Source organism: Anticarsia gemmatalis, chromosome 3 (genome assembly GCF_050436995.1).
Source record: "Anticarsia gemmatalis isolate Benzon Research Colony breed Stoneville strain chromosome 3, ilAntGemm2 primary, whole genome shotgun sequence".
Taxonomy (NCBI): Eukaryota; Metazoa; Arthropoda; class Insecta; order Lepidoptera; family Erebidae; genus Anticarsia; species Anticarsia gemmatalis.
The window spans coordinates 1,231,275-1,255,533 of NC_134747.1; the positions used below are offsets into that span (position 1 = coordinate 1,231,275).

At 37.5% G+C, this 24,259-nt stretch overlaps 1 protein-coding gene across 1 annotated transcript in view; it reads right to left on the minus strand.

The window, feature by feature from the left end:
• Positions 1 to 24,259, minus strand: part of LOC142987099 (uncharacterized) — a 31,502-nt gene that overhangs the window by 4,167 nt on the left and 3,076 nt on the right. The window contains exons 5-36 of the mRNA XM_076135650.1: positions 23,703 to 23,867; positions 22,943 to 23,089; positions 22,240 to 22,467; positions 21,690 to 21,745; positions 20,854 to 20,986; positions 20,372 to 20,509; positions 19,516 to 19,645; positions 18,946 to 19,091; positions 18,282 to 18,418; positions 17,797 to 17,927; positions 17,213 to 17,348; positions 16,785 to 16,902; positions 16,170 to 16,292; positions 15,366 to 15,497; positions 15,070 to 15,148; positions 14,681 to 14,811; positions 14,216 to 14,373; positions 13,528 to 13,710; positions 12,985 to 13,142; positions 12,262 to 12,388; positions 11,778 to 11,947; positions 11,157 to 11,303; positions 10,697 to 10,838; positions 10,251 to 10,386; positions 9,670 to 9,869; positions 8,520 to 8,688; positions 6,638 to 6,826; positions 6,122 to 6,258; positions 5,546 to 5,672; positions 4,924 to 5,104; positions 4,490 to 4,599; positions 1,940 to 2,071 (exon numbers count right to left, since the gene is read on the minus strand). Of these exons, the coding sequence (XP_075991765.1) occupies positions 1,940 to 2,071; positions 4,490 to 4,599; positions 4,924 to 5,104; positions 5,546 to 5,672; positions 6,122 to 6,258; positions 6,638 to 6,826; positions 8,520 to 8,688; positions 9,670 to 9,869; positions 10,251 to 10,386; positions 10,697 to 10,838; positions 11,157 to 11,303; positions 11,778 to 11,947; positions 12,262 to 12,388; positions 12,985 to 13,142; positions 13,528 to 13,710; positions 14,216 to 14,373; positions 14,681 to 14,811; positions 15,070 to 15,148; positions 15,366 to 15,497; positions 16,170 to 16,292; positions 16,785 to 16,902; positions 17,213 to 17,348; positions 17,797 to 17,927; positions 18,282 to 18,418; positions 18,946 to 19,091; positions 19,516 to 19,645; positions 20,372 to 20,509; positions 20,854 to 20,986; positions 21,690 to 21,745; positions 22,240 to 22,467; positions 22,943 to 23,089; positions 23,703 to 23,867 (4,596 nt within the window). The remainder of the gene's footprint in view (positions 1 to 1,939; positions 2,072 to 4,489; positions 4,600 to 4,923; positions 5,105 to 5,545; positions 5,673 to 6,121; positions 6,259 to 6,637; positions 6,827 to 8,519; positions 8,689 to 9,669; positions 9,870 to 10,250; positions 10,387 to 10,696; positions 10,839 to 11,156; positions 11,304 to 11,777; positions 11,948 to 12,261; positions 12,389 to 12,984; positions 13,143 to 13,527; positions 13,711 to 14,215; positions 14,374 to 14,680; positions 14,812 to 15,069; positions 15,149 to 15,365; positions 15,498 to 16,169; positions 16,293 to 16,784; positions 16,903 to 17,212; positions 17,349 to 17,796; positions 17,928 to 18,281; positions 18,419 to 18,945; positions 19,092 to 19,515; positions 19,646 to 20,371; positions 20,510 to 20,853; positions 20,987 to 21,689; positions 21,746 to 22,239; positions 22,468 to 22,942; positions 23,090 to 23,702; positions 23,868 to 24,259) is intronic.

Consider the following 24,259-nt stretch of genomic DNA (forward strand, 5'->3'; position numbering starts at 1 on the left):
ATATCGTAACAATTACGTTTCAAAAGCACTTTAGGCAACATCATGATATATTTTGAATCCATAAAGTCTTCATCTATGACATTATAAATGTCCGAAGACAATGCAAATTAAATAAAATCTTTTAACACTCACTTGTAGTTCTACAATTCGCAGTTAAAACCAAAAGCACATCATAAAAATGATTTACAAAAATACTAACATCTTACTGGTTTTATCAACAGAATTCTGTAAACTCTTTGTAAATACATTTCATAATCCATTACATAACGTCTTGTGGCTGAAGTTATGATATTTTTCAGAATAACATCCATAATTCATCTTTTTTTTTCACACCTCTTAATGGCCGACGCTGCAGCGCGCTGCCAAAATTTTCCCGCCAAATGCAAGCGATCTGACATTTTTGTAAATTACTTTAATCATTTACAGACTGATTTTGATTTTACGGAAAGTATTTTTAATGAGTAAACGCGAATAATGATAACAAAGATCTTAAACAATATTAAAAATATTTAATTGGCTATTTTCGTGAATGGTTTTTAAACTTCTGTCAAATGTAAAAAAAAATGGCCTTAGAAAATTTTGGTGTCAGCCCGAAGATTAAAAAATGTTTGATAGTCTAGAACTTTAACATAATTTAATATTATGAACTAATACAAAATTGTAGGCGTTAAAGTCTGTTCTGATAAAGCTCTTACTCTCCGAGGAAAACTAAAAATAGGCAGCACTTGACATCCATACTAACTGTGCTAATATTATAACGAAAGCAACTCTGTCTATACATCACGCGCATTAGTATTTCCAGCTAAACGGCTAAACAGTTTTAAATGAAACTATACACGGAGATAGATCACATCCCAATAAAATATATAGGTTACTATTTTCAACAAAATAACCAGCATGGGCGACATATCTTTTGTTACCTATGTTCTGATAAACGGTTCAACTGAATTAAATGAGTTTGGGCAGAGTGAAAGATTACATTCCAGTGAAGACCATGGGCTATTATCTACATAAACAAAACCAATCTGTAGGTATTTATTTGAATAAATCCTAGCCTGAACGACTGTCAAAGTTCTTTGAAAATGAAAGCCGGGACCCACAATTTAACGTGTCTTCCTAAACACAGAGGAACTCGATATGTATAAGATGGTCACCCATCCACAGAACAATCTCGGTAACTTAACCTCAGTAATCAGGCTGTTCTTAACTAAACCACGAGCTCCTCACTAGTCGCGGGTTGAAACTAGTTTAATTTATTTCGTCTAATACACATAGAGTTATGATGAATGTGTTCAAAATACTCGTGTAATGTTTACGGCACATGTTTGATTGCAACAACCTATATAAATGTATTACGTCAACTGTTGCGAAATGAGTATTGAATATTTACGGGATCGGATTATGAAAGGAAAACAAACAATAATAAATTATTGGTAACGTAAATATTTTTATGTTATTGATTTAATTAGATGTATTTCATTACATAAATATCTAGTGCTGGTATTGTAAAACTATCTATTTAAGTTTTTGGAAATCACAAAATATAGACAAGCGTGGAAAGTTATTTAAGATAAGGTGACCTACGGAAGACACCATGACTCTCGCTGAGAGGAACTGGGTACCGCGGAAAGTATTGTAAAACGGGGATATTTCCGGCACCGTTTTAGTTGTAAAGCTACTGCTACTATACAATCCTCTTTCTTATTCTATATTTAGTTTATCTTATCTATCTTATTCTATATTCTTATGCTGTACTACTGAACATATACCTTCATCTTTCTTTACTAACCTTCCGTACCAATAATATAGCTACCCATTTTTTAAATTGAAAAGTTTCACAAAAATACATCTACAAATGTAAGAATTTTATCGTCGTAAAACTATAGAAACCACAACGAATAAATCAAATGGCTAAAAAAATTACAATATGCTCTCTTACCTGTAGTTCCAAGTAATTGCTGTAGAAGCCGAAGGACCTGAAGGACTGGTACTGGATGATGTTGGAGAACTCGCCCACGTACACCATGAACATCAGCGTCGATATTATCATCAGGATCGTCACGAATATCACCTGACAAACACCATCTCTATTAAAACGTATGTCTCCACTTATCTATAAATATCCAAAATAAATATCTTATTAAAAAATAAGGATGTCGAGACTTAAGAACATGTATTGATATATCTTCACTAATCTACTCTGCTTCTATTAAAGAATGAGAATTTTGAGACTTCGTATGTAGAGGGGAATCATTAAACTGATTGGTAAATGATATACATAAGCCTGTGTGTGATACATAGGTACACAGATCATATCGGCGATGTTTTGCAAAACGGACAGGTATGTAGTACTCGTAACCGGCGGCCCTGCATGTCAAGATGTATGGACCCGGATGAAGCAAAGGAAGTTTGTAAGGATCGTACCAAGTGGCGTTCTCTGGCCTCCGCCTACCTCTATGTGAAGGAGTGATTTATGTAATAAATAGTAGTCACGTACTTTTGTACGTGACTACTGAAAAACAATCTGATATTCAATCTACCAGCAGACATTTATTTAACTTTCATAAATTTATTATACCTATGGTTTCATCTGCATATTGGTGAAACTCTTATGCTTGATATACCCGTTTTATACATTTTAGAGGTTTTCGCAAACATTCAGACAGCCTCACGCGTTGAAGAACTTTGCTCTATACCAGAAACCTGATTAAACTTCATTTGGGTTAGCTATAACTAAATTTCACTATTTTTATTACTATACAGAATATTGAGTGCACTCTGTGTTTTAGTTTATTATTGGCAACGGCACTTGAGATTTGAGGAATTCTCAACGTATGAGTAATAAAATCGAACAAGGTTTAATACACTACGAGTACGTCTATGTCATATAGAATGAGATGTAGTTTACCAGTTGCGCGATCAAATTGTACTATTTTATACATTTAAAAGAAGTAGATTTCATCATGCATATAGCAGTTTCCGAAATTAAAAAGTTACAAATCGGCAGAGATAGTTCAAATTTTATCGATATTTTAAGGGCTCAGTTTTATCATGTTTTTACCATACATTATCCGTTAAAATAATTAATATATCCGCTAAACTCCTTGGAATTGTCTACGTCACAATATTGGATATTCTTAAGATATAAGGAACCTAACCAAAAAATTGAACGTGAATAAAGTTTTTCCTAGTAGCTTGTGGTACCGACGAAGGCGAACTGCAAAATATAGGGAAAAAGTTTTTTCATTTTTCGATAATTTGTTAAATCACAGCCTTGTGGTACATTACATTACTAGAAAGTTCAATCACTGTGTAATTACTTAACACAGTGAGTCATAGCAATAAGAGCACATTCAGACAGAATCACTTGACGTTTACGACTGCATCGGTGCATTGATGGACTCAACTTGAAAACACGCCAAATAACACTGCAGGTTACTCTATTTTGCTTGTATTTTTGACAAAATGATAACTCTTCTTCTTCTTTAAAGTAAAGCAATGATAGTCCAATTACCAAGCTGTCAGAAGGGCTTAGAAAGTTTAGAACAGACACAGTAAATGGCTAACACATACTTACAAGCCGTCATTAGGTAGGATATACTAATGACAGTCAGTGTGTGCCAAGCGTTCTTTCTCCCCAGGCCAATTTGGCCATTACAAACGAGAGAATCTGCTTCTAAACATTTTATAGGACTATCTTGCTTGCATTTACACATTCCTATGATTCTCGGCTCTCGATTTCAATAGTTAGTATCAGTAAATTCGTGAAGAAACAATATTCACTGTCAATTTTACTCTACCCCTATACTTTGGCTCTTACTTTTGATAAAGAAACTGGTCGAAAGTCGGTTTATCCTATTTCTATAAAGAATGGATAAAAGATCCCTAGCATCATGGAGGCACACTCATAAAATACTGAACACAAGCATTTGATTCAAGCGGCTGCCAAGGTTTGTAATCACTTTTAGATGAGTATCGTGAGTTATTGCCGATATGTTGATCGTTTCGACAGAGCTCACCGCGCCGTCAAAATATTAGTGCGCGCTGATTGGTCTAGATCGGAAATATACTTGAATCCGGCATTTGAGATATTAAGATTGTTCACTCGATTAAGGGAATTTAATTTGACAGAATAATTTGTTAATACCTTCACAGTAAGCTCAAGAATTTGTTTCCTAGTAGAGTAAACTAAAACCAAAAAAATGACGGAATAATTCAGGATCTTATGAGGAAATAGGAAGGCGATTCTAAGACAATGGCTCAAAGGATTGGCCTAAAACAAAACGACATTTTGAAACAACAACAGGAAAATGATATATAGAAGATGAATTCATCAAGAAAATTTGAAGAAAACATCGTTATTTTTTATGCAGATGCAACATGATTCTTTAAAACAAAAATCCAATGATTTTTCATATTAAATACTAAAGATACAATACAAACCTACTATAATGTGTTTATATCAGCTCCAATTACACGTTGTACTTACCTCGGCCTGTTTCTTAGGCATGATGTCCCCTACTCCGTTCTGCGTGAAGGTCGTCATCACGAAGTACAGAGAGCAAATGTACTCGTTGTGGCACCAGCTTACACCTTCATCTGAAATGAATTCATAGTGATAGAATATTCAAAATGCTCAAAGCAGGTGCTAAGAAAGAATAAACTGAAATTTTTAAACCATTTAAATTGTATTAGATATAAATATACTATATGTAATACACCGAACCACCTTAATTTAATTACCAAATTCTTTGTGTAATCTAAACCTAAACCTAATTAAGTGTAATAGGCTTTTCATTTTTTCAAGCTATGTCAGTTTAGCGGTTAAGCCTCTCTCTCGTCTTCATATTACTACAGACAATAATCACGCCACACAATATTGTAAAAGTTCCAAATTCTTCTAAAAAATTAACACTGACATACCATTATACATCCACGAAGACTTAGGGTAAGCCTGTTCCTCTAGCATGCCGATGAAGTACCAGACGCAGGTGGTGGCGTGCAGGAACATGCTGAACCAGATGGTCACCGTGATGATGGTGCTCATCGTCAGGTTCACTTTGATGCGCTGGTTGCGGCGCTTCAAGCAGTTGTATACTGTCACCTGGGAGTAGGGACTTTAATGAGTTTATGCGCTTTTCTGTGGTAAAAAGTACTTAAAGGTTGCAATGTATGTGTAGGGTGGAAAGATTGGGAACTGAGTGAAGCGAGTGGCGTATGAATATTTCGAGATGTTATTAGTTTTAATAACTTAATCTGCAGTAAGCCAAAAATGTTGTATATAAAAATTATGTACATCAAAATTATAGGTATGTGTAAAAATATATTTTTGACTTTAATGCAGAATTTACTACAGTTGATAAAGACTGAAACTAAAGCAATTCGTTTTAGGAATATATTTTATTATTTGAATAGAGGGTATTTGGACAAACTAATCTTATAACTGTTAAAAGCAATATAAGTTTTATTAATTTCGTGATAGAATTATAAAAGGTGCTTTAGAAAAGAGCGACGAAAGATAAAATATAACGAGCATTATGCTTACAATTCTAAACATTCTATTGAGTCGAAGCCAGGAGAACCACACCCACTCGTTGTCAGCTAACTTGAATGCCAAGAGCTCAACGGGAATACACGAGAATATGTCGTATCTGAACTCTTTCTTGAAATACCTGTAGTTATAAATAACTATTAATTAAACTTCAAACACATTTATCTAACTATCTATTCTACCCAATTTTTTTTAAGACAACTCCCAATTAAGAATTGCTCTTGTGTCGCGAAGACTTTTACAAACATACAAACAACGGACACAAAGTAAAACCACACCCGAAACAATTATATTTGTGGATTGCACAAATAATTGTTTCGGGACTTTCTTCAAACATATACTTATGGATTTTTCTAAAAACACCGAGTTATTTAAAACAATAATTTGGATTGCAATATTATTCAGCGGGTTAATTTCATCATAACTTTTATTATGATGTCTGTTATAAGAACACCCTTCGATACTAGGAAAAACACAAGAATAAAACTCAAAACCTCATGATAAGCCATCATTCAGGCTCTTACCTACATCTATCTATAAAATATAGTAAGTTAGTATGTCTCAACTTACATAGTCCGTAGCGGTAAAAGTAACGTCTTAAGACCTTTGTTTCTCACAAGTAACGGCAAAGCGAAGTGCATCAGAATCTTAACGAAGAAGCACACGTCTAAGATGTACAGCGTTAGTATCATCCAGGCTCTGTTGTCCTGTCAAGTAGATAGAACTTTAGGAAATAAACACAAGGTCATATGTTCAGAACAATTTCCAGAACTAGGTGATTCTGCTACCCTACACCGGGTATTTGCTAAAATCCGGACTGATTTTAGAATATCCAACTATTATACTATGACCTGGAAATCACACCCAAACCATCGTGATCAGCAGTAGCATAAACTACCGTTTCGTATAAAGATGCCGATAGAAATTCTACAATCACGATTTTTTTTCTTCTTGAAGATGGTAGTTGACTTTAAAGTGCATAATTATACTGATACTGGAGAATAGATAGCATGAGACAATTAACGCAGCGTAATATAATTTACTCTAAGTAGAAGAGACAAGCCGTTGAGAGAGCTTATTAATAACCTGATATCCAGCATTATACAGGTCCAAATAGATGCAGATCAGGCTGACGAGGATGAGGTACAGAAGCACCAGGCCCTCCTGGAAGTAGATGTACTTGATGATGTCCTTCCTGGTCCGAGGAGCTGGCATCATGCTGCGGTCGCGTGTCAGTCGCACTCTGAAGTCTCCGATGTGGCCGAGGATGTAGTGCTGCAGAAAATAAACAGGTAATATTAACACACGTAGAAAAACATATGAATTACTGTCTATCACTATACGTGCCTAAGAGATCTATAAAACCGATTCCAAATATCTTAGCCCGCAAATGGATAGCGTAGTGGATTCAAGGCCTAACCCATTCCCCATTTCATAAGGCTTCCTTGCTCAGTTGATAGTAAGTACAGGATGAGGAACTCTGGTATCTTAAAAAAACCCTCTATGGTTCATCATTACTGACACCAAGGTCAAATAATCAGACTGTTTAAAATTTGACAATTTTATCGTTTTTGCGCATGTCTGTCGTAATGAACGGTTCTTAAATCGTATTTCGTGAAAATAACAAAAAAAGTTGAACTCTAACCTCGATAATGATACTTAAATCAGTCTCAATAAAGCAAATAACAATTACAAACGCACTTACGCTAGCTGAATTACTATTTGCTAAACATCAGACCTAACATAAGCCAGAACCATCTCCATTTCAACTAACAAAGTCTTGCATAACAGTGCATTTAATTATATAACACAGGAAATACAAATCAACATAACAGCACCCTTTTACGATGTCAAACATACGAATCCGTATGATTCCTAGAAAACGTTTTATTGGATAACGGAAACCGCAGCCGCCAAAAAGAAAATCTTCACACGTTTTAGTGCATTAAACTGGATATAAAATAGTATTACATCATCACGCTACGCAAGTCTGACTTATAAATGGGTGCTCCGCCACAAAAGTTTACACGAGCATGATTTACTGTGTAGCTATCCTCTGATAAATGTATGTGTAAAGTTTAGTATTCAGTATTTTAGCGCCAATTGTATTACGCATCTACTTTACGTTTAACTGCTATTACTCCTAAGGTAGTAAGAACATACTAGATTTTGAAACATTTGGAGTTGCATACTCTGCGGCAACCACCAACAATACTTTATATTATTCTAAAAGTTAAGAGCGAATCTATGTGATGCCTGAAAGTTCTTTTCTAATTTCGTGAGGCAATAATAAGAAAAAAGAAATTCACTGCAGAAAATATGTTTCACCTATAATTAATGTCTGTTTATGTGTAGCAAGTCATAGATGCACAGTGAGCATGGTTGAAACTAAGGTTAATATTGCGTTTTCCTCTTTTACCATTGTGTTTCTGAACATATTTATTTTGGCTAAAATAAAGGAATTTCCAAATCCAATCTAGTCAAATCATCACGCTAAAAGCTTTTTTACTGTGTTTTGCTTAGTAATTACAAAAACAGTCCATACTATTCACAATATTTTAGGCTATAAAGCTGAGGGGTTTGTTTGTTTGTTTGTTTGTTTGAACGCGCTAATCTCAGGGACTACTGGTCTGATTTGAAAAATTCTTTCAATGTTAGATAGCCGGAGCCCATTTATCGAGGAAGGCTATAGGCTATATATCATCACGCTGCGACCAATAGGAGCAGAGTAGCAATAAAAAATGTTACAAAAACGGGAAAAAATTTGATCCATTCTATCTTATGTGACGCAAGCGAAGTTGCGCGGGTCAGCTAGTATCTAATAAAAACACGCACTTTAAAAAATACCGTAAATTTACAGCATTATTTAAATATTTTCTTTTTGCTATGAAACACAATCCTAGCCCAAAGATGAACAAAAATGTTATATATATATATGAAATAGCAACTAGTTGGATATTCTTCTTACCGGATTATCAGTCTTCCTGTACTTCTCCATGAGGGCCTTGGTGGCTGGGAACTCGTTGATGATGTGGTAGAACGCGCGCGAGTTGATGATGAGCAGGTGAAGACGGCTGGTCGCCACTATGTTCATGGGGATACGCTGAGCGTACGTGCCGGATAGGTTGCCGAAAAGACTGGAGTAGAAAAGAAGACTTGAGATTTGATCACATTTGGAAAATAAATATAGTGTGTGTTGAATAATGGTTAGACCTTCAACTAGGTGACGCAGACTACGGCGCTGAGAGCGACACGTTTCTAGAATATAAATGCCACTCTTAGCGCTTCTGTCGCCTCGATCTCGTAATGTCCAAGTTACGCAATAGCTTCATAAAGCACTACCTAATACCCATTCGTAATTGAATAAGATTTATTGTGCTATACTTTTAGTAAACCCTTACTCAAGCTGGTTTTATCTATACTAATATTATAAAGCTGAAGAGTTTGTTTGTTTGAACGCGCTAATCTCGGGAACTACTGGTCCGATTCGAAAAATTCCCATTTATCGAGGAAGGCTTTAGGCTATATATCATCACGCTACGACCAATAGGAGCAGAGTACCAGTGAAAAATGTTACAAAAACGGGAAAGTATAGATAGTATAGTATAGATTCTCTCTTACGTGACGCAAGCGAAGTTGCGCGGGTCAGCTAGTGTTATTATAAAATGCATAACACACGTGTTGCTCGCATCGTAAGAGCGAGAACGTCTACTACATTTACTGCTTAAAAAATGTACCAACAAAGTACCTGACGTTCTCATCTATACTAATATTATAAAGCTGAAGAGTTTGTTTGTTTGTTTGAACGCGCTAATATCAGGAACTACTGGTCCGAATTGAAAATTCTTTCAGTGTTAGATAGCCCATTTATCGACGAAGGTTATAGGCTATATATCATCACGCTACAACCAATAGGAGCAGAGTACCAGTAAAAAATGTTACAAAAACGGGGAAAATTTTGACCCATTCTCTCTTATGTGACGCAAGCGAAGTCGCGCGGTTCAGCTAGTCAACACATAAAATTCACTTAAACTAAGCCCTACAAAACCGTAATATTCAGTTTACATTTAATCGCCCTCCTTATCAATATTGAAAAACACAACATTTTTTTTACCCACCTGCCTCTAGGCAGTCTCACAACTTGATTCATCTCTCCAATCGGCACCCTGGTCTCAACCCCGCCATAGTCCACGAAGTAGATATCTTTGACCACGTCATCATACTCCACTATCTTCATGTTCCTCAAGAAGTACACGCAGCGAGCTGAACGACCGATCATGCGGAGAAGGGACACGTCGGCTTGCGAGAGGAGGGGACACTGGAATACAAGGACTTTATGGAAGAAGGGACATTTTAAAATGGTATGTAACGCAATGGTATTAATAACAATTACTTCAGCGAGCGTAATGGGCTCTATATTTCAAGGATCAAATATTTTATGTAAAAACTTTTTACAAGTCGTTAACAACTTGTACAACTGGTACAACTTTTTACTAAAAAGTTACGCTTTTTATCCTGGGTTTACTGGGTCTTACTGGGTCACAAAGTTAATAAAACACGAGAAAAGATTACTCTTAAACTTGATCCATGTTGAGTTGATTTTTACAATACTTACTTAATTTATTTAATAAATCTTCTCGAGATCTTTTAGGTTTTAAAATCGTTATGAAATAATAAACCTGCTTTATGCGTGTGTTACCTTAGCAAATGTAGGTCCGTAGATCTGTAGTATGGCATCAGTTCGTAGGGTGATCTGTTCACAAAGCTTCAGCACGCCGCGGTAGTTGATGCCGCCCATCTTCTCCCAGTTGTACTCGTAGTAACGACGCAGTTCCCTAATGACAATAAAACAAGCTTATTATAATAAGAGTGAATAACTTGTGTACCATTTTCATGGCGCCGTTTTTTTCACCGCCCATCTCTGTTCTTTGCCTCTAGAACTTTATAAATATTGGTTTATAGCAATTTACGGATAGAAAGTTCAACAATGTACAGGGAAAATAAATCAGCTACTGACGTCTTTTTAACTCAGCTCCCCGAAGAATTGGGTAGTGCAGGTATTCAGTTAAAGTTTGCGCCCGACGAGGGCAGACGTATAAGGTTACACAGAGTTGTAAGTTTAGTTATGTTAAATAATACTTATACCTTTGCAGTTCAGGGTCCAGATCCTCCCTCTTCATATAAATGACGATATCTCTCATGTGCTGCTGGAAGCCGGCCAGTGCCTTGTTTACGTTCGCGCGCATACTGATGATGCGCACTGAAAAGTACGTGATCACCATGGCACCTGGATACAAGACCACAATAAGCACTTCTTGGATAGGAGAGACTTTAAAAATAATTGATAGTACATTTTTATCGAAAGACTTCTGATTCATGCCAATGCCATTTAAACTTTATTCGGCATCATATTCTCAAAAGTTGGGACCTAAGAGATAGTGGTAAAAACTTCCACGAGAATCATTAATCATGCGTCAGCTGGTTACAAAAAAAATAAGCTTAACAACTTAACTGTTACAGAAATATGTGTCGTAACTAAAATTCGTGGTGAAAATATATATAGCCTTCTTCATCAGGCAATCGAAGCAATTATAACTCCACTTACTCGTTAACATGCCAAAGAACAAGACTTCCATGAGATCCTTATTGCTGGGCTTGAACTTGGCATAACCTGTCGTCGTGGTCTCGTACACCACCCAGAAGTGGGTGGCCAAGTGAAGGTTCCATGGAGATTCTGTCATGTTGAAGCGGACTGTAGGAAAATATCACTATTTTAAACTAAGATCCTATTTCTTCAATCTGACTGGCAAGCATATTTGTATACCATATAGCCCATTACGCGTCTCCCGTAGACGTCTAGAAACCTACATTTCTGGCTGACTTCATTCATACTTCTAGGAATATGCACTAGGAACACTTTCTCCAGGGCCTTTATCTAAATCAATTCTCTCAAATATTTAAAGTGTTTAATATTAAGTCGGGGAAAAGTCTTTCCGCATTATAGTATGTATACACAAAAAAGCTCGATATTTGGGTACCTCACGAGCTCACTGAAAGAAACCTAATGAACAGTGAGAACATTTGTGATTCTTGAAGCCAAAGAGATTTTATTCCTTCTGACCTTCTGCCACTAGCATCTTGTATGTTGTGTTTCATGTTACTTTTAATTACGCAATCGAACCCATTTAGCATTTACCCAAATAAGTTTAAAACAAGGCATTCTTACATGTAGAACTAAAGATATCAATCCAGGAGCCTCCCTTGTCGGTGAACGGTTCGAGCAACCAATCAATGTTTCCGTCAGGCTTCTGTATGTAGAATATCTTCACTGAGTTGAAGATCATGAAGCATGTCAGCACGTTGAACATCGTCAAGAAGATTGGAATCGCGTAGATACTGAAACAATTAGTTTATTCGTTTCTTGAAGATTACATGAATAGATGGAATGAAAAAAGGTAGAAATGTTATTAATGTTACAAATTTGTAAGGTTTGTACCAAGTGACGTTGTTCGGTCTCTGACTACCTATGGGAAAAAGCGTGATTTTATGTATTGAGACTTTACAAGAACCTTCCAAAAAATGATAGCGCTTCACAAAATTTTGTAAGCACAGACAGAAAATAATGAGGTAATAGATGTGTGTGTAGACCAATTTCAGCTGTTGAAAATTGGCTTATTACTAGTTTCAGAAGTACGACTAAATCCTCTTACACCATGTGCACGTCTCTTCTCTCGATGTGTGTCTGTAGTATCTGCATGATGCTGGGGAACCGGTACAACTGAAGAACTCTGTTCATCATCAGGAACTGCCTTACTGGAGTCACGCGTAATCTGTTCTCTGGTGACAATGAGAAGACAAGAAAAATTGTTGTTATACGTTCACTATAACGTAATATTACTGGAGTGGATCCACTTCGACTTGATGCATTACTGACTATTCAAGTTAAGATTTTAAATGACAGCAGTTTAAACGACGGACCGGCAGGCCGTCGATCCATGTAAAAAACTAGTTTCTGCTGCGTTTGCTAAGACTAGTAGCCTATTTCAACATAGTTGGAAGAATGGCTAGGCTGATAAGTAAGGTCACCGATGTTGCATCCAAAATTGAATGAAAAACCGTAGTCTATTACTCAAGCCCAGAACTAGCTATAATATCATCTATACTTATACTTATAATATTATAAAGCTGAAGAGTTTGTTTGTTTGTTTGTTTGTTTGAACGCGCTAATCTCAGGAACTACTGGTCCGATTTGAAAAATATTTCAGTGTTAGATAGCCCATTTATCAAGGAAGGCTATAGGCTATATAACATCACGTCATTAGGAGCGGAGTAGCAACGAAAAATGTTACAAAAATGGGGAAAATTTTAACCCATTCTCTTAGGTGACGCAAGCGAAGTTGCGCGGGTCAGCTAGTAATCTATAATTTCCTTACCAAATGTTTCTTTCGGCTCTGACTCCAAGTGTTCCAGTGGTAGACAACCAATCAGATCCACGATGAAAGGACCTTTCAAGTAGTTGGCGGCTGTGCTGGACGGGTGGTAGATCAGGATACCGTCCTCGTTGAAGTATCCTACTAGCATGCGTTGGAAACTGGAGAAGAGGAATGTATACGAGTAAACAAATAAATATAATTTATCGTCTTACATATGGTTATTTGATTCCGAGAAGCAGAACTTGTACTATGGGAACTAAATAACTGATAAACATACTTATACCTTTAAATACATATACGTTGAAATATTGAAATAAAAGTTTACAACCAGGCTCAAAACGAATACTCGTGCTGATCACACAAAAAATTGTCCCGGGTGGGATACGAACTTCACAAAAATTACGCGTATTCTGGGGTAAATACAAAGAATGTCATCATCATTCTTGGCCTGGCCAGGCCTGTATTCATTTTTTTTAGATGATAATAGATAGGTATAGGATGTAATTAAACTAAAAATATATATTAATAATGAAGAGAACTCACATATCGAAGAAAGCAGACAGATCGAGGAACAACGCGAGCCAGAACAGTCCTGGCCACTGCAGCACCAAGTACGTGTAGTTGGGGAAGATCATGGCAGACGCCAGCGCACACGACACGCGGAACCATTCGTAGCGGATCAGGTATTTACCGTCAGGTCGGATTGTGAAGCGAGGGAACACGTAACTGTGAAGAATACACTTGTATATGCGAATAAATTCTTTAACCTTTGGTATTGTCAGATTTATTCGAAGTTAGCTTGGTTACAAGATTATCCGCAGCCTTTTATTTAACTGAAACTTACTTAACTTACACTTACTTAACTTAATCTTTATTCGAAGTTGTTAGACTGATGATCAGAAAATAAGTCTAGTTTTGAACTGAAGTTTTGGACATTATTTTTTTTAATAAGGTCTTAAATGTCAGTTATTTTCCGCTGTAAGTTTGGAATTCTAGCCTCTTCTACGACATACGTAACACTTTAAGTATAAGCCTCACTTTAATTGACCATGATTCAAAATTCTTTTATATCGTAAATTTATTGACGCCAACCTCTTTTTTTAAAATGTAGTCCTCGTTGTCGTTTTCAATAAATCATTCAACCACTTTATTTTTTTCCGATTCCTTTCAGATCTTTTACAAAAATCTAAAGATTTTTTAAGTATAAAATGAACATCAATAACTACTTTACCGTAATACAGAGAGAAAGCCGAGTCTACTGAATGGGTTCAGGAAAGCGAAGTCAGGTTCATGTTTCCTCGGCAGCTTGAAGTGTTCCATGTTCGGCGTGGGAGGTAATGGAACATACTTCAGAAATCCCGGGAGAGGCTTTTGCACGCGACTGAAAACCTGGAATGAAGATGTTATAGATAACAATAATATAATGTAACCTTTCTAAGTTGCAATGATTGAGTAAGATACATACATACGTAAAATTACGCCCTTTTCCCATAGGGGCTGGCAGAGACTAGAGAACACCTTTTGAATTGGATATTTTTTTGTTTATTATGTTTGAAACTGTCAGGACAAGGTTTGTATGGGATCAATGGGATCAAAATTCCCGTTGGAATGGAATCAACAGGATAAAATTGTACTATACCTAGACGAAGTCGGGCCAGACCCCGTATCGAAGAAGTAAATGAGGAATTTATTTTACCGGCTGACTCTTCGTGAAGTCAATAGCTTCCTTGATCTGAGGGTTGTCGAATATCGGCTTCAGATGTCGTCTTGAGATGCAGAATATATGCACGTGGGTGACAGCACGGATCGTGTAGAACGCTGGTATGCCTGAGGGTAGAACACAAGTCGTGATGACTGCCTGTGGATTTTCTTTGTTGAAAGAGTTTTTTTGCTGAAGAAAGTTTTGTGGAGGAGTCCGCATTTCATCAAATGTTAGTCCGTGATCAGTCCATTTGACGGCCATGGTCGGCTATACTTGACTTAGTATAGCCGACCGCGGCGGTCAAAGGGTTAACAAAGTGCTATATACTTTACTTAAGTTAGTTTAATAGTGTTTAAACGATTAATATAATAATTGGTACTAACGAAGACAACACACTATCGCTCCAAAATGTGACTTCGCTGTCAACTCCCCCACTGTCTTTTTAGTTATAGGATTGATTATCTAAAAAAAATTAAACAGTATTCAAAACAAATTGATATAGTTAACAGAATTTAACATTGTCAAATAAAATAAAAGTTATAAACAAACATTAAAGGCATCATTGTTGGCAAACCACAGAGCTAGGAAATACGATTTTTGGCACGAAAAAACCGAAAAGGCATAACCTTTGTAATATGCAGGTAGTAATACTCAACTATGTTAACAAACTGGTACTAACCTCACAAATGCCTTTGACAACGACGTACATTTCGTTAACGAGATCTCCTGTGTTTAATAAGATCTCGTTGGGAGACGTATAGAACAAGTGAGCACCTGACGCAATTTTTTTGAGCTCTTCCTTGTTCAACATCTGTTTTAAATTGATTATTTTATGGAAATTAAAGATTTTAAATTCCCGCACCTTTTACACATAATATTATAATGCACCGGGACTTAAACGCCATTGAAATTTATAGGGCTGCACCTAAGCCAGTGACCACGGTTGATGCAATTCGATCGCAATGGCGGGTGAGCAAGTAATGTATCATATCCTTCAATTTATCTATGGCGTTTAAGATCCGTTGCATTATTATACTATTATTATCAAGTAAGTGATATAACTAATTATAGTGAGCAGTAGAAATGACCATCTTTCTATCTATCTATCGTATGGTTAGTGGTCAACCTAGTGTCAAAGTTGTTCAAGCCGCCTGAAAGGCCTTTGACAAGGCTTAACGACTGTTATCTTAATTGACAACTACCGGGACCGACTTTTTACGTTTCCTCTGAAGCACGGAGACGCTCAGTTCAAATACCACTATGCGATCACACATCTAAAGAACGGCCGCGACAACGGTTGCTTAACCCACAGATCGTTTACGACCGGTGAGCACAACTCGCTATAATGAACCTTCTAGCTTCTATCTATCCACTTTCAAGACAGGATCTTCGACACTCAAAGGCCTTTCTAGCGGCCTGCACAACTTTGACACTTCGGCCATTAACCATACGATAGAATAGTAATAAAAGATTTCATACATACCTTCATAAGAGGCAAACAGAGCAAGTACTTCAAACGATTCCTGCCGACGATGTCTTGGTACACGTGGTGAGGCAGGTCGTAGAATATTGAGTTGTCTTTCTTGTGATGTGTCATTCTATAAGCCTGGATAGAAGCAGTCATGATGAAATCTAGTTTTTCATTTAAACTTAAGATATATCTTATTTACTTAACCTAGTAAAATATTGCTTAAGGTTTTCTAAAAAAATAATGGTTCAAAAATAATAATAACTCCAAAATCTACCTTTATTTTCTAAAGATTATCGTATCAGCATCCTTTCAATTTTGCAAAGACACTTTATAGAGGCAAGTTTAAATAAGAACATATTATAATATCTATACTAATAGTATAAAGCTGAAGAGTTTGTTTGAACGCGCTAATCTCAGGAACTACTGGTCCAATTTGAAAACATATTTCAGTGTTAGATAGTACATTTATCGAGGAAGGCTATAGGCCATATAACATCACACTACGGACATTAGGAGCAGAGTAACAACTAAAAATGCTACAAAAATGGGTAAAATTATGACCCATTCTCTTTTATGTGACGCAAGCGAAGTTGCGCGGGTAAGTTAGTATTAAAAGTATAATTTCACCTTATCGGTATACCAGCAAAGTTGTAGGTATGTGATGAACCGTCTTCTCAACTGAGGATCCATGTCATTTCTTATGAGGAAGTGCCTCACAGTGGCTATGCGAGCATCATAGGCTTCTCTAGAAATAAAAACGAAAAGCCATTTACTGAAAAATAGATACAGGCATATAAATATTCGAATTTAATTCAATCAATAAAAGATTTTGAAGGAAATTTTGATCATACATAAGTCAGGTCGTGGCTTAATTACCAATACCCGCGCGGATCGATCTCTGAGGTTAAGCTATACTTGTCGAGATTGTTCTCTGGATGGGTGACCATCTTATACATATCGATTTACTCCGTATTTCAAACAATAACGTCCGTATGTCATATGTCATGGCATATTATATTGTTACACCTATCTATCTAGTATCTACTGATTCGTACCTCATAGCCGTGGTGACCATGATGGTGGCGGAGTAGACTGCCTCCATGAAGGTCCTCAGCACGATGCAAATCTCCAGGATGATCAAGGTGTAGATCACGTTGCTCATGTTCACTTTAGCCCACGTCTCCATGTGAGCTGGTCAAGAGAAATAAATAAATGAATTTAACCCATTAATGTCCCACTGCTGGGCAAGGGTCTCCTCTAGTAATGAGAGAGGGGTTAGGCCTTGAGTCCACCACGCTGGCTAAGTGGTTGGGGGGGGGGCTAGTCAAATGTTAAATTAACGAAGCTATTGTGAACAGCCTGTTGTGCTCACCGGTCGGTAAACGATGTGGGTTAAGCAACCGTTGGTGCGGTCATTCCATAGATGGGTGACCGCATAGTGGCATTTGAGCTGAACGTTTCCGTGCTTCCGTGTCAGTCCCGGTTCTTGTCAATTAAGATAACAGTGATTATTTCGTGAAACCACGTCAAAGGCCTTAGGGCGGCTTGAACAATTTTGACACTAGGTTGATCACTAACCATACGATAAGAAGAAGATGTATGATAACATGCACATATTATCAGAAAACTTTCGACTTACTAGTGAACATTATCATAGATATAGCCCAGTACAGTCCAAAGGTAATCCTGGCGTCGACCGTCTCTTCATCTAGGTCCTTCTTCTCCCAAAATGGACTGTGTGTGAAGTTCGTTACTACGCAGAAACCCAACCTGTGGGTTATCAATTTTAGATGAGGAAAATGTTCCAGGAGATTTACTGTATTTACTAGATGTTGTTTGTATTGTAAGTAGACAGCGAAAATTACGCTTTTTTTATTATATTAGTTGAATAAAAACTAATGAATGAATAAATGTGAAATTTGTGAGGATCGTAACAAGTAGCGTTCTTTGGTCTTTACCTACCCCTATGGTAAATGGCGTGATATTATGATGTATGTATGTGAAAAAATATATTTATTCATTCATTTGAAAACAAATAGATTATCTTCAGTAGAAAATCATGAGACATTTCGATTAAATGAGTTCTACGATTTTTATGCTAGTAAAGTGTACACATGTACGTACTCGAAGCACATAAAAGCTTGCTGCATAGCTGCTATGAGATAGCATGCTATAAACAGCAGTAGCGTGTAGGAACAGAACCGCAGCCAGTTGCTGTGGTACACGAAGTTCTCTTCTACGTTCTTTAATACTCGAAATACCTGGAAAAAGTAAGACACCATTAATATAGTCTGATAACTTAGTAGAGAGCTTTTGTGTGCATGATTTAACGAGTTTTCAATGAACGATTCTGAGTATTTCCAAAATAAAGCAACTGTATCAAACAGCCTGCCTTCCGCTGCTCCGGCTAACGGGTCACTGATATTGTAAATGCTGAATTTTGCATAAATCTGCCAACTGCAAAACTTGCTTACAAAGCTTTCTACTTGGTTGTTGGACTGTATAGGTACTCAAATATTACGTATTTTGATAATTAATACACTTTAAAAAAAAAGCTCACATCATTTCCCAACATTTTAATTACAGCTTAGCAGTTCTGCCAAAAATGCCTTATTGGTTACAGTTATACAGACAGGTTATTTCATTTAGCCGTTATTATAGTTTTGGAAATATAGGTACTGCTAGGTAAATTGCATTAAGTACCTATAGCTTGAGTCGAACTACGAACGATTTCTATAAATAAAGAAAAAATTACTCTGCCCTAAGTCATCCTTCCCGTTTTCTTTACCTTGTGTAGTCGTAATATTTTGTTGATTCCAGCAAAATGTCCTTTGCCAATGAACTCAAAGATGGGCAGAGTGCCGACCACGTCCAGCACAAACCACTTGCTCCTCATTTGCTGTGATGATGTCTGCGCAAATGTTATTGGCACTCCTGCAAGTTAAGTCGTTTTTATTATGGCGAATTATTATTTACCCACACACTCTATCGCGAATGAAACCATTCAATTGCACGTGAAAGAGCGCGTGTATAAGAGGAAGAAGAAAGGAAAAACCACGCGCCGCGCACATCTGTTAAGCTCGCGAAGAAAATCGCGAGCGAAGACCGCGCTGCTTTCCCGCACGTAATTCTGTACGCACCTAAGAACGTGAGATAGAGTATGTCTGTAAAGGCGGCTAATGTCCTCAAATTCTACTAGCTTTATATGTGGCGCTCGCTAGGGAAATTTATACAATAAAATAATTTACTATGTCCTTCCTAAGATCAAAGTCAATACAAGGTTAACCGTGCGTCTACTGCGGAATCGGAATTTATGGACCGTTAGAATTTATCGAGTTTTACATTAGAGAAACATTACCTTCTTCCACATGGGCTCCGGTAGATAAATGTACGAAGTGATCCACTGTATACAACAGCGTCACTACGTAGTCCACAAATCGGAACTCTACCGGCACCGTCTTCATGTACACGAGGTAGTATGGGTGTGTCTGGCCATCAATCAATCAATTTATTTATTTGAAAACGTAGGTAATACAATGGTCTTATAATTTAAATTGTACGCGTTTCGCTACGTTCTGTCATTCAGTTTGGCATACAAATATTTTAAATAATTACATGATGTCAAATCTCAAATTATAAATATTCCATTACACATGAGCAGCAAACGCATTTTTGTATTGTTAGCCTGTACTGTCGCACTGCTGGGCAAAGGCCTACTTCAGTCATCTCTATCCCCTGGTTTGCGAGTCCAATTACTATCAAAGGCTCCTAGATCGTGTAGACGCAATTGTTTTTTTTTTATCTTTAAAAAGACAACTCCAGCACTAAGAATTGCTCTTGTGTTATGAGAACTTTCACAAACATACAGACAACGGATGTCATAGAATAACCTGACCTTAACTACTGCGCCACCAAGGCAGTTAAATGCGAATATTTACATAATATAGGATTTTAGGTCGAGGTCGGGAAAAAGTTTTTTAGTATTACTTGTAATAAAATCTTTTCTCAACACAAAAAAGCTCGATATTAGGTAACCTCGCGAGCTTACTGAAAGAAACCTAATGAACCGTGTACTCATTTGTGATTCTTGAAGCCAAAGACATTTTATTTCAAGTGCATACAAACTATGTATAATACGAAAAGACTTTTTTCCCGACCTAATATGACGCTTGTTATATCAAAAGGTGAAGACAATAAACCGTTAGTATACTTACAATACACACAGTAAGAATGAGAATAGCAATGAACGTGTTCCAAACTAGAAGTAGCGAGGACGAAGGCTGCAGGATGCAAGGGAACGTTGGTCGGAGACATATCGCGTCTGATTCGTCCTTCAGGGTGGAGTCCAGGCGCTGGAGCAAGAGAACAATAATGTTAATAACGTACAGAAACAACACAGACAAACCTCGGCAAGCGTAGCGCGGATCGATCTCTGAGGTTAAGTTACGCTTGCCGAGGTTGTTCTGTGGATGGGTGACCATCTTATACATATCGAGTTCCTCCATGTCTTCCGAAACATGGAGGAGATGTTTGTTACTGTACTGTAAGATGGTCACCCATCCACAGAACAACCTCGGCAAGCGTAGCTTAACCTCAGAGATCGATCCGTGCGGCTGCTGTTAACTAAGCCATGAAAATTAATTATGTCATAAGGAAGAAATATATAGGTATAATATAATAATTAAATGCAACTCACATTCCTCATGATATAACAGTTAGCGATCTCGAGGAACACGTCGGTGCTGGCGAGGAGCGGGTGTCCATTGGCGTCCTTCATCTCCTTCAGCGCCAGCAGGTTGCGATTGAAGTGCAGAATACTGCTTTTGTGACTGTGGGAGTATATCATCATTATTAATTGATTGGTAAGTTGAAGGTGGGTAGTAACCGTCTCTCTCTAACCTAATAAACCTCAGCAAAGACAGCATCAAGAAAATACTTGGTGATTTCACAGGACACTACGGCACGAACTACATGTTAAATAAAATAGGTGCCATAGATGACCCTAAATGCAGGCACTGCAATGAAGAAGCAGAAACCATGAAACACATACTGTGCGAGTGTGATGCTTTAGGAAGGAAAAGAATGGATCTTCTAGGATGCGGTTACCCTAAACCAGAAGACTACAGGCTGCTTCCGGTGGGGTGCATAGCAAAACTGATAAGTTTTGCCCTGCCCCCCAACGTTTAGAGTAGCAAAGGAGGGGGTGACACAAAGGATCAGGAATGGTCGAAGTGTCAGCCAGGCATTAACTGGCACCCCCACCCCTAAGATAAGATAAGATAAGAACCGTCTCTCTCTCTCTCATCGTATGGTTGGTGGTGAACCTTGTATCAAAGTTGTTTAAGCCGCCCGAAAGCCTTTGACATGGCTTAACGACTGTTATCTTAACTGACAACAACCGGGACCGAGTTTTGATAAGAAACTCTCTACTTCCCTGAAAATCAAAAAGAGCTTGACCTAAGAAATATATTTTTTTATTATTTTGACTTTACATTTTACATTGAAATAAAAGTAATTCGATAAAATACTAACATGGCACCAACAGGAACCTTCATAGAGTAATGACGTCTTACTTTTAAAATATGGTCCTGTAACAAACCACACATTACACATACCTAACCTTAAACATTACGTCGAGTTTGACGGCCTCCGTGGCGCAGTGGTTAAGGCGGTTCCTATGCCGGTATATTCCCAGTTGTCCACTCTAACACTGTCCCCCGGGGTGACAACTGGAAATAAAAGTAGGAAGAAAATTCCCAGTTGTCACCCCGGGGTGACAGCCATGAAAAATACCATTGCGTTGGGATGCCGTAGTTTCGATTCCCACGCGGGACAATGATTTGTGTGTGACCCACAAATAGTCGTTTCGGGTCTGGTTGTACTTTGCGTCCGTTGTTTCTATGTTTGTAAAAGTCCCCGCAACACAAGAGCAATACTTAATACGGGAGTTGTTTTTAAAAATAGAGAATTTAAAAGACAATCATAACGTTCTAACAGAAAAAGCAGCCAGTATGGGGAGCAATTCTTAATGCGGGAGTTATTTTTTAAAAATAGAGAATTTAAAAGAAAATAGCTAACGAACAGAAAAAGCAGCCAGTATAGGTCCAGCATTGTCCTGACTGACGGAATGCTTGTTAACGATGCGCCACATGTCAGCCGCATGTAGCACATGAGCGGTGCAGAATGTGGCCGCTCTGACGGCGGTGTGAGACCTGCCTAGCGCCGCTGCAGCCGCCCCACCGCATGGAGTCAGGATCGTGCCGCGTGTGAACCGCAAGATTGCTGTTATGTCATCTTCTGCTGTTAGCATCTGAGTTAAGAAGTCGACATAGGCATATCATTAGGTGAGCTGCTAAACTTCCACTCAGTCATTTGATTCCACACGTAACGGTAACGAAATAACTGAAACATACTTATTTACTTCTAAATACAGTATGTATTAGATTATAGATACATTAACAACCAGGCTCGGAACAGATACTCATACTCATCACACAAATATTTGTCTGTAAAGTTGTTTGTAAAGTTTTCAGGTTGATTTAGGTCATTTTAAGTGATTGTTATAACAATACGAGTATATGCTTCGTATGTCGAAAAATGCAGGCGGAGTTGCCAGAAATACATGCAATTTTCCCCTCTGTTTTACTATTGTAGTTTCACGTTATATGGGGCCAGCTTATTGCCGTCCGATTCGAGACTCAAGCCTCAGACCATTTCTATCACTACAATTATTTAGGCTTTCTACATTTTCATGTGTTTCATGTGTGAAAATAACAAGTTCTTACCTCGACATCGCCATACGTAATGTAAATGATGGCAGATTTCTTCGCGTTACGTTCTATAATCGCGTCTCCGGGGATGTAGTGGATCGTCTCCATCTTCTTCGCTAACTCTGATAAAAACTGGTACGAGAGATCTCTAAGGATCCGGGACTGAAATAGAGGTATAAAGATAGTGATAATGATTTTACATCTCAAGGATTTAGTAAATATTTCATGGAGGAGCAAATAAATGTAAGCACCATAGTTAATGGACGATGGTTTTTCACGTGGCATTTATAATCCATGTTGTTAATATATTGTGGAGACGCGAACAGCAATACCTTGATTGTTGAGAACAATTATTTTAGTTTTTAGGGTTGGACGCATGGGTCCTCGAAACAAGGCATTGAATCACAATCCACTCTTGGTTATTGACAGAGGGTATCAGCGATCAAGCAGATTATGATTTAAAAAATCTGGAGAAAGTTTCGTGGAGAAGCCTAGAGCAAGATAATTAAATCTATACTTATATTATAAAGCTGAAGAGTTTGTTTATTGGTTTGAACGCGCTAATCTCAGGAACTACTGATCAGATTTGCAAGATTCCTTCAGTGTTAAAAAGTCCGTTTATCGAGGAAGGCTATATATTATCACGCTACGACCAATAAGAGCAGACCACCAGTAAAAAATGTTACAAAAACGGGGGAAAATTATGACCCATTCTCTCTTATGTGACGCAAGCGAAGTTGCGCGAGTCAGCTAAATAGCAAGATAAGATCCTTACCTTCTGTGTAGCTTCGAAGTAGATATCAGTATAGACGGTGGCTGGTAGTGTCGGCGGGAAGGTCGGTAGCAGCTGTGTCTCGGAGACAGCTCGTTGTTTGTGCCAGTACATCTGATAGAACTTCTTCACCTTCTCGCGGAGAGAGACTGGGACGTGAGAGTCTTTCTGGAATATAACCACTTGATCAGACTGGTAATAGTTACGTAGTAGTATTGTTTCATTTTTGATGCGAGTGAAGAGTGGTGCTAATTATTTTTTAATTTTAGTTTTTCTCCAAAACTGACAAGAGCGATAAAGAGATGTTATGTAGCTTTAGTACTAACTTATTATTATAAATCACAATACTTCCGACTACCCCCATATGATATTATTTTAGTTGAAATAACTTGGCAGAGCGTAACAATGCATTTTCTATTTGTACCTACATGTACATATATTATGAGGTTGTGGAGGTATATGTAATCCCTGCTTTGTCAAGTTTCTTGCCTGTACAAAATTTTGCATCTAATACATTCAAAAGTTACATTAGCACAGCAATTTCTCTCTGATTACTTTCC